This window comes from Ostrea edulis, chromosome 5 (assembly GCF_947568905.1).
Source record: "Ostrea edulis chromosome 5, xbOstEdul1.1, whole genome shotgun sequence".
NCBI lineage: Eukaryota > Metazoa > Mollusca > Bivalvia > Ostreida > Ostreidae > Ostrea > Ostrea edulis.
Genome location: NC_079168.1, coordinates 27608851 through 27621578, shown reverse-complemented (window position 1 = coordinate 27621578; position 12728 = coordinate 27608851). Strand labels below are relative to the sequence as shown.

General features: G+C 36.5%; 1 protein-coding gene across 1 annotated transcript; it reads right to left on the bottom strand.

Moving 5' to 3' along the window:
- Positions 1-723: 723 nt before the first annotated feature.
- Positions 724-11634, bottom strand: LOC125651992 (organic anion transporter 3-like). The gene is made up of 10 exons (XM_048880863.2): positions 11463-11634; positions 10861-11072; positions 9699-9929; positions 9346-9548; positions 7719-8045; positions 5814-5948; positions 3645-3730; positions 3352-3472; positions 1191-1263; positions 724-1039 (listed from the first exon to the last, which is right to left on the bottom strand). The coding sequence occupies exons 1-10, from the start codon at positions 11596-11598 to the stop codon at positions 863-865; spliced, it is 1701 nt and encodes a 566-aa protein (XP_048736820.2). The 5' UTR covers positions 11599-11634; the 3' UTR covers positions 724-862.
- Between the last annotated feature and the right edge of the window lie 1094 nt (positions 11635-12728).

Here is a 12728-nt window from a genome sequence, read left to right as displayed (position 1 = left end):
GTACGTGTTCCCCACAACGAGTGTTATGCACATGCTTTTTCTTTCATAAAAGGTGAAGATAACGAACAGTGATCAATCTCATAAATCCCATAAGCAATACAAAATAGATAGTTGGGCAAACACGGACTCCTGAACACACCAGAGGTGGGATCAGGTGCCTAGGAGAAGTACGTAACCCCTGTCGACCGGTCACAACCGCCGTGAGCCCTATAATGTATTCCTGTGTGTCCATATATTGTGTTTATTATAATTCCACTGGGTAAGGAGAACAACTTGCATAATTTACTGTAAGGTAGACTTACAAAGAGCATTACTAAAATTGTAACTTTGACATAAAGTATTCACAAAAATGATTGCATTATTATTTGTTGCTTCAGGTGCTTCTGTAGACAAGTGGGTTCAGAATAGCAAATCATTCTATAGCTTTAGTCAAATGTAGTATAGCTGACATGTTGTGCACATTGTTATTAAGTAAGCTCCTTCTGTTGTAGCTTTGACTGCACTTTCTATCACATCCCAAGTTGTTTTTTTCTTGGAGTGGAAAACCACCAAATCTAATTATAAAGCCTTGTCCTGATCAAGACCTACATGCAGTTTTAAACACCTACTGGCAATGCCCTCTGTTGAAAACCATTACACCTTAAAATATCATACAAAACATCAAATAGCTGCGTCAAGTAGAAAGTCCGTAGACTTAATAATCAGCACGGAAAAGAAATCGAGGAAATTCGGTTAATCGAAGTCCAATCTGACACAGTCCTTCTCCTGAAAAACTTTTATAACGAAATGGGTACACAATTACATCCAGTATCACGGACCTATCCTTAAAATACCCATTTGAGTAAAACAACAAACAAATATATTACGTATCTTGCTTTCTTATCTTGCGTTTTGACTGAATTTTATACCACATTTTAAGTTCGTTCATTGTTGATGGAAGTTCAACTCCGCGTGTTTCAGGTAAACTGAAAACTGATATAGTAACTATAAAACACATACAGGCAAAGATAGCTCCTGGTGCCCATGAGACATGTTTGGCCTAAAAATAAATAAAATAAAATGAAGTGCGACAGGCCACGGTGTAATATAGTGGCATAGCCAACAGAACACTATAAATATGTTTAAGAGAACTTTAAATTCATAAAGCATAAGGAATGATGTTAATAAGCAAACATATGATTATATCTTACCAAAGTTCCCGCAAAAGGGGACAACATGCCACCAACGCGTGCAAAAGCTGACGACACTCCGATTCCAACGTTTCTGAAAAAAAAGGACTCTACTTATTTGACAGTATGCAGTCACAGTTGTCAATGATATGGTATCAATAAAATATGACAACTTAACATTCTTTTGAAAACAGAAAACCTTTTGCAATTACATTTTCTGCACGATAAATTAAATCACGTTATCATGTTTAGAAAACTTTTTCTCAACTAGTCACGGTAGCTCATTGGTTAGAGCATTCGCTTCGTACCCGGAAGGTTAAGAGTTCGAACCATTTCCATGACCGCGTGAAACTTACGATACAAACATAGGAAGTGATTGCTCCTTCGCCAAACTCTCGGTATTAAAAACTAAGACTCACGGGTCTTTCGGATATCACTTTCAAAACGTGTCACATCAGGCGTTGTCATATTAAAGAACCATCGCTGCTACGGCACTGAGCGCTTTAGAAACATAAGTCTACATTTGTGGTACTTCACTTATAGGAGGGTGTGACCAGTCGACAGGGGATGTATACTCCTCCTAGGTACCTGATCCCACCTCTGGTATATCCTTATCTGGAACCAGTTTCGTTTTCAAGTTGACTGCACATTCCCTCATAAATCCCTTGCTCTTCACTAATGAAGTTACTTTGGATCCTTTAACTCCGCAAAATGTATAAACATTCCCTGTGTACGAGTCAAAACCCTTCTCAAAATCAACAAAGTGTGTGTAAAATTGATAGCCTTCATCAATTCACTTGTTCTAAAATGTTTCAAATGAATATTTGTGCTAATACCACCCGTCCTAGTCTAAATCCTGCCTGGTTCTTATGGCATTTCCCATTTACTTGTTTTCATGATAATGATGCTGCAGAACATCTTACTGATAACTGGTAACCATGTCACTCCATGAGCTTGTTTTGCAAAGTCCCTTAAATAATTGTACAATACGTCTATCTTTCCATGTCCTTGAACAGGTTTCCACGAGTCTGGATGCTGTTATTAGCAAACCTGATTTCAGTATTTCGAGTCACATTTGATCCATAGTATAGCATGGAGTCTTTCGACATTCAATCCTCGGGTGTCGCCACGAGCTGGTGCTAGATTGAACTTGTTTGGGAGAGGCTGTGTACTTCTAGAAACTAGAGGTTAACTCACTCTGGTCTCCTTTTCGCATTGCTGCTAGCCAGCGGTGAATGCTGAAAGCGAGAGTAATACAACACAAAGATATACACAAACACTAGACATATCACACAATACTGCCACACCAGCTGTAGGTCATGTGCTACGAATGTAGACACGTGCATGACGCTCAGACCCGTAGCAGTGAGGGTTCTTTATTGTCACCGCCTACCGCGAAAGGGGACCTCTGACAAGGCTCAAACGGAGCGAACCGGTCAATTCTCACACACCTTATCTTTAATCTTTATACATGTATACAATTTCATAGTCCTAGCAGTTTTATTATTAGTTCATGCTTTTTATTCAGTACTGTGAAAGGTAGTGACAATGATTCTATAATCTGTAAACCAGATCTTTTAAGTGTTTGAAACATTGTAATCAGTTCATGAACTCGAAAAATCTTTTATTTTCTAGACTTCGTTGTGTTTCAGTGGTAAAATATGCATTTGTCGCAAAAAAGGTCATATCTATAGACTGGTATGTGCAAATTCATGCATGTGTCGATTAGCAAAAGACAATTTTCAAGGTTTACATCACTAATTCTAATACTTTGCACACAATATTGAGTGTAGACATTGCAAACATCCTAACAAATATTACTAGAAATATTGTATATCATAAATGATATATGTTCTAATTACAACTAAACAAACGGAAAACGAGGCAACATTCTACATACTGTACATTGATGGTAATTTGAATTTTTACATGAAATTAAAGAGTGTATACAAAGCACCCCTGAATACCGGCCAGTCAAAGTCAAGTTGACCTAACTCCGACATTATTGGACAAACAGTGTCAGAGGTGTTCAGATATATAATATTAGATAGTATCTAAGAGTTTTTGAATTTGTAAACAATTTCTTTAATAGGGTCATCTTCTCCATGGACAAGGAATTAGTTCAAGTATTTACCAGAATCAATGGTTTAAATAATTAACAACAGTGGAGTCAACATCGTACCTGAGATTGGTGGGATAGAGTTCAGGAGTGTACAGGAAAATAGTACTAAACGACCCGGTGATGGCTGCCTTCCCTACCAGTGTGAAAACCACTGACGCTGTGATCATGACAGATTCCCCATCTGATAAAATTACAATTGATAATTCTCAAAAATTTTGATTCTCCATCTAATGAAATTGTAACTGACAATTCTCAAAAGTTTCGATTCTCCATCTAATGAAATTGTAACTGACAATTCTCAAAAGTTTCGAATCTAGCTATAGCAATGTTACAGTGACAATCGACTATATTACCTGCGAAGTAGTGAAGAAGTGTTCCAGTCAGTAACGCCAAAGCAGAGGCAGCATTAAATATGACAATTATTGACCGTCGACCTATTCTGTGTAAAATTGGTTGTACTGTAATAAACTATTATGTGTACATGTAAAACTTATACGGTACCAATTTTGATGCACCAGATGCGAATTTCGACAAATAATGTCTCTTCAGTGATGCTCAACCGAAATGTTTGAAATCCAAAATAACTATGAAGTTTTAGAGCTAAATATAGCCAAAAACAGCGTGCTAAAAAAGTGGAGCCAAATTCGTCCAAGGATAAGAGCTATGCATGAGGGAAATAATCCTTAATTTTGAAATGAATTTCTAAATTTTATAACAGCAATTAAATATACATCCGTATTTTCAAGCTAGTAACGAAGTACTTAGCAACTGGGCTGTAGAGACCCTCGGGGACTAACAGTCCACCAGCAGAGGCCTCGACCCAGGGGTCATAATGTAAAACTTATACGGTACCAATTTTGATGCACCAGATGCGCATTTCGACAAATAATGTCTCTTCAGTGATGCTCAGCCGAAATGTTTGAAATCCGAAATAACTATGAAGTTTTAGAGCTAAATATAACCAAAAACAGCCTGCCATGTGATAAACAGATAAAACTGAAATTTTTTACGTTCTAGTTGACAGTTAATGCCCGTGTAAATTGATACAACTTATCACTACCAATGAATACTCAATGAATTGCTTAACGAACACACTGTTTACTATCATACGAGGGCTGTTCGATATCTAATGTGTATTGTACGATATCTCAAAAGCACTCGACTCAAATAGTGAAATGAACATTACATTCCTTCAAAGTATTCTCCGCGGTTTGAAATACATACCTTAAATCTCTGAATTCATTTCTGAAATGCGTCACGGTACGCTGATTTAGGTAGACCCCCGAGGTACTGACTGATGGCTGCGCCAAAGGCTTGTCGGGGCTTGTAGCGACGACCAGATAGGAACATTTTAAGTTTTGGAAAAAGGAAAAAGTCGCATGGAGCTAGATCTGGAGAGTATGGTGGGTGTGACAAGACGGTAACCTTCTCCAATTTCAAAAATTGCTTCATAAGCTTAGATGTATGTGATGGAGCATTATCATGAAGTAGACGAACATGCCTAGATTTTGACACAGGTCGTCATTTATGATAATATTTCTGGGGTTTTTTTTAGTGTAACATCTCGGTAACACCGACCTGTAGCACTTTTGCCCTTCGGCATCGGAATTTGTACGGCTATACAACTACATGAGAAGAATAAGCAATAAAGAACCTTCTCTGTGTTTATGGTTCTTTTGGCAACTACAGGTCTTCTACCGTCTTTAGTTATCCATATTTTGTTTACAATATTTCTTACTGGTTCGAAATAGTGAACCAATCTTTCGTCACCTGTAACAATATTTGCAAATTGTCTTTGGTTGAATTTGGGAAACATTTTGAGCAATTGCTTAGCGGTTTGTACTCGCACCCGTTTGTGGTCATCTGTCAATATGTGCAGTATCCATCTGGCAGAAACCTTCTGTAATTTCAAAATACGCTTCAAAATGAAATGCACCCGCGATAGCGATATACCAACAGCTTGGGCAATATCATGAATCGTATATCTGCCATCACTTTCAATTATTTCCCTGAATTTTGAGACATCTGCCTTGTCTGTTACAGTCACAGGTCGGGCAGATTTTGTTGCATCTTTGACGGACTCTGTGCCAGTCAGAAACTTTTTTCTCCACCTACGAACTGTCTCATAAGATACCTTATCAGACCCATAAACTTCCCCTATATCAGAAAAAATATGTATTACCAAATGACTGAGTTTTGTGCAAACTTTTGTATAAGCTCTGATTTCTTCAATATTCTCAACCTGTTTCCCAACCATTTTTACAATAGTGGTCAACGACTGGCTCTATTGAATTGACTATAAGTTTAACACTATGAGTTTAAAACTATGTGGAGCTGAAACATTGTCTTTATACCGTTGGAAAGGTATTGGATAGAGCTATTCAGGAGTATCATCATCCAAGAAATCGTGCAAAGCGTTATCGCGCTGTGGTACAAAACACATTACATATCGAACTCGTCAATAATGGTTACTTTAAAATGCAGATGCCAGATGTCAATATTCATTGACTGTTAGTTCCAACCTCTTCATCATGATGTATTCTAAAAAGCAGGCAATGTACTCTACAGCTCCACTGAAGAAGTAGTTCAGAAACCGGTTCCCTGCCAAAGTTGTAGATGTCAGCGTCAGCGCGAAGTAAGTCAAACTGTTGGTCAACCTGAATTATTTTATAGGAGGAATAAGAATGTAGTGTCATTAGCCATTTACATGCACTACATTTAGGGACGGAAGCTAATACTATAATACGGTAAAGTATTATCTTCATTCCTTTTATTTTGATATTTGTTTAAAAATTCTGAATTCATTTAAATCATTTACATCACCATAGCAATACAAAATAGAGAATTGGGCAAACATGGACCCCTGGATATACCAGAGGTGGGATAAGATACATGGGAGGAGTAAACATCCTCTGTCAACCGGTCATACCCCCGTGAGCCCCATATTTTGATCAGGTAAACGGAGTAATCCGTAGTCAAAATCAGTGTGTAAAGAACGGACTAACAATCGGTATGAAATACGTCAGACAACATTTGACCCATCGATAGGTTGTATTTACAAACTCGATCATTATAACGACCATAGAATTTGTGAAATGCTTACTTTAACGAGACTGTTGAAACCCCTGTAACTTGTTTGTCAGTAGCCTGCTTCAATTTAAAAACTGATCATACGCAGAACAAGCTCTTCTGTATCGAATCTGTTGAGAGTTAATGGAATATTGCTACATAAATAATTCTAAATTCTCTCATTCAGTATATACTCCAGCTAAAAATCCTCTGTACACTTATAGGAAGTTGTATTCAAGCGACAGAATTATATCATATCACATATGTAGTATAATCAGTATATTATGCTGTCAATTTGTGGGCCTCACCCTAAGGATATCATGGAATTGATCCACAGAGGTAACGATGAATGCCCCAATCCTGGGGGTAGACTACGATTGAGGACACCTTTAATTAGAGGATAACTTGGAACCACACCTCGTTAGCTCATAAGTTATCACATTAGTATCCGGATTTGTCACCACTCTCATCATTATCAACCTATTTCTTAAATGACTTCCTGTTTTGATCAATCTGATCCTCATCTGAACATCCCTACATTGGACGCTCACATTTGATGTGTCTTTCTACGATGTTGCAATGAAAGCCCCACAATCCCTATAAAAGGGATGTTCGGTATCTCTCTCTTACTTCTCTCTACAACATATTTCAAGCCTTATATAGACAAGACAACGCAGCGATGTTTTCATGTCCGTGAATTACTAGTATGTCGATCGGTATAGGCGAAATTGATGTTTCGTATCCATATTCGCAGTGTGAGAGGTAGTAAAATAATGACACTGTATGGATGTGTTCGTCTCATACATGAGTTTGTCGAAATATCGCTCAAAATGAATATTCTTTTAGTCCCTTAGATTCTTCCATTGTCTGTTTAATGTAGTAATCTTCCAGTTTCATATGGTGTTTATGTATCTCAACTTATTTGATATACAAATGCATGTCCTGCTTGATCAATTTCCAAATCGAGACAAGCTACTGCCAAATATGGTGATGCTTGAGGGTTTTGGGGTCAGCATTTCACAAAATTCTATGGTCGAAAAAATGTTCCTATTTGCAAATATAACCTGTAGTTAGGTCGAATGCTGTCTAACGTGTTTCATACCAATTGGTAGGCTGTTTTTAGCATACAGGTTTTGCCTACAGATTACTCCGTTTACCTGATCAAAATAGAGGACTGATATTGGGTGTTGCCGAATGCTTATTCCTCCTGATCCCATCTTTGGTGATTCCATGGTTCCGTGTTGTCGTTTTCTCAATTTCATATTCTTTATAGGATCTATCAGGCTGAACACTGTTTGATATCGTCATCTTTGTCATTCAAATGATATGTCAATGAAGAAATAATAAAAATCACATACCATGTGAACCACATTATGATAGAGTTCTTTAGCACAGATTTGCTCCTGAATATCGTTAAGATTGTGTAGTGTTCTACTTTGAAATCGTTTTCTTTATTGAGATTTTCGTTCCTTGCTCCCGCCCTGTTTCTTCCGTCCTTTCCGTAACTTGTAAACGTCTTTGAAGCAGTTTCAATATCAGTCTTGGTTAGCTTATATTCTTCTTCAGTATTTGAAATGACATCATCAAAATTTACTTTGTTCCACTTCGCTGCCTTCCGCAGTATTCGTTCCGCTTGATCTGTTTTACCATTAATAAATAACCATCTAATCGACTCCTCCTGAATCCTGTAAAACAGATAATGTATCAAAAGTGTAGATATCTCCCTATCAAGTACGGCCGAAATTGGTGAAATTAATATATTCGTACACAAAATATGTTCACGCTTTTTACTTTTCCATTAAAACGGTAAGAACCGTGGAATATATTAATTATGAAAAAAAAAACAAGGATTGAATAATGATTTTTTTTTTATAATCACACTGGCATGAATGGTGCATTGTACGCAGATATTAAAGCTGTATGACCCGATGTTCATGGATTATTTTTGTACATAATTACTTTAAAGCAGATTAATTACTTTATAAAGTTATTAACTTTCCCTTAATTACATGCTTGGAAACATCTGCATGTAAAAGAAAACAGTGCGAACATTATTTAGAAAGTAAATATAGTGGCTACATATATAAATCATTCCATAATAGACGTCTATAAATAGACCCACGCGCGTCAGGGGAATCCCAACATGATGTATTAACTCATATGCAAATGTCTAGTTTTAAGGCTGAAAGAGCGTAAAACAACGAATTACTAAGAGGTATTTGATATTTTTATTTCTATTAAACTTATGGTACGGTACTGTTATAACAAAATACACAGCTTTACACAGATAAGACCACCGATGATCTGAAAGTTTGAACTGGTCACGTGACTGTCACTTGAAATGGCAGAGTGACACGTTATTTGTAAACATCGATTTAAAATCAAATTATTTGGGTTAAAACAGGTGAAATAATTTATTATATGTCGTACAGCCTCATAACTACATACGTGTGATGATTTAATAGCGTTTTTACGAGATGGGAAAAATATTGTAATTAGGACCATACAGCTTTAATGATTTGCAATTACATTAGTTTAAGAAATCAATCAGATCACCAGTTAATATTCATCTCTTGTGATATCTAAACGCTAACGAATTAGCGTTTTTATTAAACAGTTTACTTAATTTATATTGAAGACGCGTATATTGAACTATCTGTTATACTGAAGTAAAGAATAAGTCTCCAGTAACCTTATCTATATAGGTCGAAATCGGTTATATTGAACAAACTCCTGAATCTGAATACACAGTAACGTAGACTGAATATTCTTTTCAAAGACATGAAAACAGTATCATCGCCTTTCCCCTTGAACCGACAGCCATAAAGCAAACATTACTACTTTATTCTAACGTGATTGATTAATTTTAGAATTATGATTTCACAGAGAAGTAAGAGATCTTTCTATTACATGAAAAGTGAAGATAATGAAAGTGATATTTCACTTAAGAAAATGATAATAGATTGTAAATGTATGACAATGTACCAGTATTGAATCAGGCTATATGAAGAGCACAGTGTTAAGACTAGTTGGAAGTCTCTCCAAGTGTTGTCACGCATTAAGTAAGCGATTGGTGTCACCAGAACTACACCAGTAGTCCAAAATAACAGACCGAACACTTCACACAGAAAGCGGCATTCTTGTGGGACCCATTCCATGGCCAAAACAGCACCAACCATTGCCAGCGCCTTTCAATTTGAAATAAATATACCATCGTATTATAAAATATTTTTAAAGAAATATACATATGTAATTTAATTAAGAAGAAATGTTGAACTGCAGATGATTTAAAACGAGTTGAGTAAAAAATTTCAATTTCAATTACAAACATTTCTCACCTGTTGAAGAGCACCAGATATAAACCTGAAAACAATCAAAACGGTATAGTTAGGGGCGAAAGCTACACCGAATCCGGCCAGAAAGATGGCTATGTGTGCTCCTACTTGAACGACTTTCCGTCCATATCGGTCAGAAATAATTGAGGACAGTACGGCACCAAGTCCCATACCCGCCATAGTCAACATTTGCGACACCTCCGCCAAACTGTCGTCACCACACACCAAGTCAAACTTGAATTTAGAAAAAAAATATGAAATAATGTATATGTATCAGGTTAGAATCTATATAGGGAAACGTTTATCTCAAAAGGAATATGAGAATTCGATAATTTCTCGAACTGGACAATCCTTATGTCCTGTTAAATGCAGTTTTAGACACCTATGGTCAAACAAAGAAAAATGGTAACAGTGGATGAGGTCAATGGAAAGACGTGATTCTTTTGCTGTTGTATTTTACGTCAAATTTCAGTCTTAAACGATCAGTGCTCTCTTTTCTATGCTGTCTTTCTTGTCATTTAGAATCAAAAGAGTTCCTAAACCAGTAGATTTGACGGCTGACAAAATACACCGTAATAGCCGGCGAAAATACGCCATAGTCGCCGACGTAGTGTGTTTACAGGCTGCGTAATGCATTCTTACACCCTGCTGCAGAATTGCACGGACTTAAATGATAATACCAGAAACGATGTGCTGTTGTGAATCTTTTATCGATCAATTATTGGTTACCTTGTGAAATACTACTGTGAATTATTAAAACATGCATATTTATTTGAAGAAGTGGTTTATCTATGACGAAATTGCCTTTTTGTAAAGATTTGTATGACGTAGTGTAATAAACATATACAATGAACGTGTGTCTTTAATGAACCATGACAATTTGAATGTATAAGAATGGTGATTAATATAACAAATTCAAATATCGACAAGACTACCTATATAGGGCTCACGGCAGGTGTGACCGGTCGACAGGGGATGTTAACTCCTCCTGAACACCTGATTTCACCTCTGGGTTTGCCTTGGGTTCCGTGTTTGCCCAATTGTTTAATTCTGTATTCCTTATAGGAGTTATGAGATTGATCGCTGTTCGTTATCATCACTCTTTCATATAGCTAGTTAAGAAAGGCGTAAAAGGCTAACTCTTTCTATTGCTTTTTCTTCTCACCTCTGTGACAAAACTGGTATCCTTTGGTACGATGTACTGATAGCCAGATGGACAGGGTAACTCTTTGCCCTGCTCAGTACTATTTGTGCTATTCTGGAACAAATGAATTGTACATTCCTTATATACCACCATCAACTTTTCCGACACATTGGCTGTTACGATACTAGAAGATTCATTTCCTAGTGGTGAGCATTTGAATTCTGGTTTGTATCCTAAAATGATGCGAGAGGAATATATATATATACAGAAACATTCAAGTAAACCTTTTATCTTTTTCATACTTTTATTTTCATCTCAATCATCTGACGTATACATTACAAGGTTTGGTTATCCCTGGCTCTAGTCACATCATTTGGTGGTTTTAGATTTTACAATAAAGACCTAATTTTATTATCAGTAATGTATAAAATCAGTCATTGCTACTTCTATATTCATTTTCCTTCTCTTCTATAATATTTTACTCGAGTTTAAATCTTTTAATGAAATAATCAGTTTAGAAGCAAAACTATGTACTACCGGATATTTCAACATTTGATGAAAGATAAACTAAGATTAATCTCGAGAACCTCTATACACACTTGTTGCCTATATCAGGGATTTACCTGTGAACACTGAACTCATCAAACTGAAAGCAGCTGACCATATAGTCACAAAGGTTAACAGTAACTGCAAAGCCTGAAAGCGGCCAAACTTTCCCAGATTTCTCAGGATATGGTCCACATTAGTGCTCGGATCCATTAGTAATCCCCCGTCTTGCGTAAGGAGTTTAATGACGCGCTTATCTCTAGATTGGCAAGTTTGTCTTATCATTCCAAATTTTGTCACCAATCACCGCTTATTACAGTAATCCATTTTAGGACTAAATATCGAAACGTTTCTGAAAAAGAGTGTATACGCTGTACTGAGAATTGAACGTGCGTGGTCTCTTGCTTTGAAGTACATGTACTGAAAATGTCTACTATTGCATCCAAACTTTTTAATTATAAACAAACTTTGCAGTGCTTAGATATAGACCATCTTATACGTAATCCACCAACATGTTCTTGTTCTTCATCTTCTTTCAACTATAGTCCAGCTGGACATATCATTACTGGTGATGTTGATATAGTTGAAAATGAGGACCTCAAATCACTTATTCTTAAAGGTCCTAAATACAGAGAACCTCGGTCTTTTAATTGGCGACAGAACTTCATCTCTATTATGAGTTCTGTCGAAAATTATGCCAGACGATGGGCTAAATATGAAAAAGAAGAACTTGATACATTGTCAGAATGGGTTAAAAGCATAAGAGGGATATTAAAATCCCGCATTAGACACATGAAAACAAAAGTACGTACCATCTATCCTTCTGTGTTTAGTAAACCAGAAGTGATAAAAGAATTAGATAGGTTACATGAGAAATATGTTTTGGTTCCAGCTGACAAAGCTAGTAACAACATTGTCTTTGTTTGTAAGGCTCATTATTACAACTGTATTTTAAACAAACTTGGCATTAATTCCACTTTTGGTAATCATACTTATACTCCAACTGCCCTTTCAAAAGACGAAATTCTTCAACACCATGCTTCAGTTTTAGACACATTTAATATTCCAGTCAATGGGTCGAATGAATATGAGTTACCGTACCTATACTGGATTCCTAAACTACATAAAAACCCTTACAAACAAAGATGCATTGCTGGATCCAGTAAGTGCTCTACCAAGCCCCTATCTTTGCTCCTCACGAAAATGTTAACAGCTGTGATGGAGAAACTGCAAACTTACTGTGCGACTACATATGCCAGAAGTGGTGTTAATCAAATGTGGATTCTAAAAAATTCTAAAGAACTTTTAGTAAACTTGAAATCACAGAATTTTTCCCAAATCAA

What these genes read in the sequence shown, in the direction of transcription:
- LOC125651992 (XM_048880863.2), bottom strand. Translation starts at nt 11,598, where the DNA reads ATGGATCCGAGCACTAATGTGGACCATATCCTGAGAAATCTGGGAAAG. An exon ending in ATACCAGTTTTGTCACAGAG is followed by an intron (nt 9,930 to 10,860) that starts GTGAGAAGAAAA and finishes TCTAAATTCAAG; the next exon opens with TTTGACTTGGTGTGTGGTGA. An exon ending in TATCTGGTGCTCTTCAACAG is followed by an intron (nt 9,549 to 9,698) that starts GTGAGAAATGTT and finishes TCAAATTGAAAG; the next exon opens with GCGCTGGCAATGGTTGGTGC.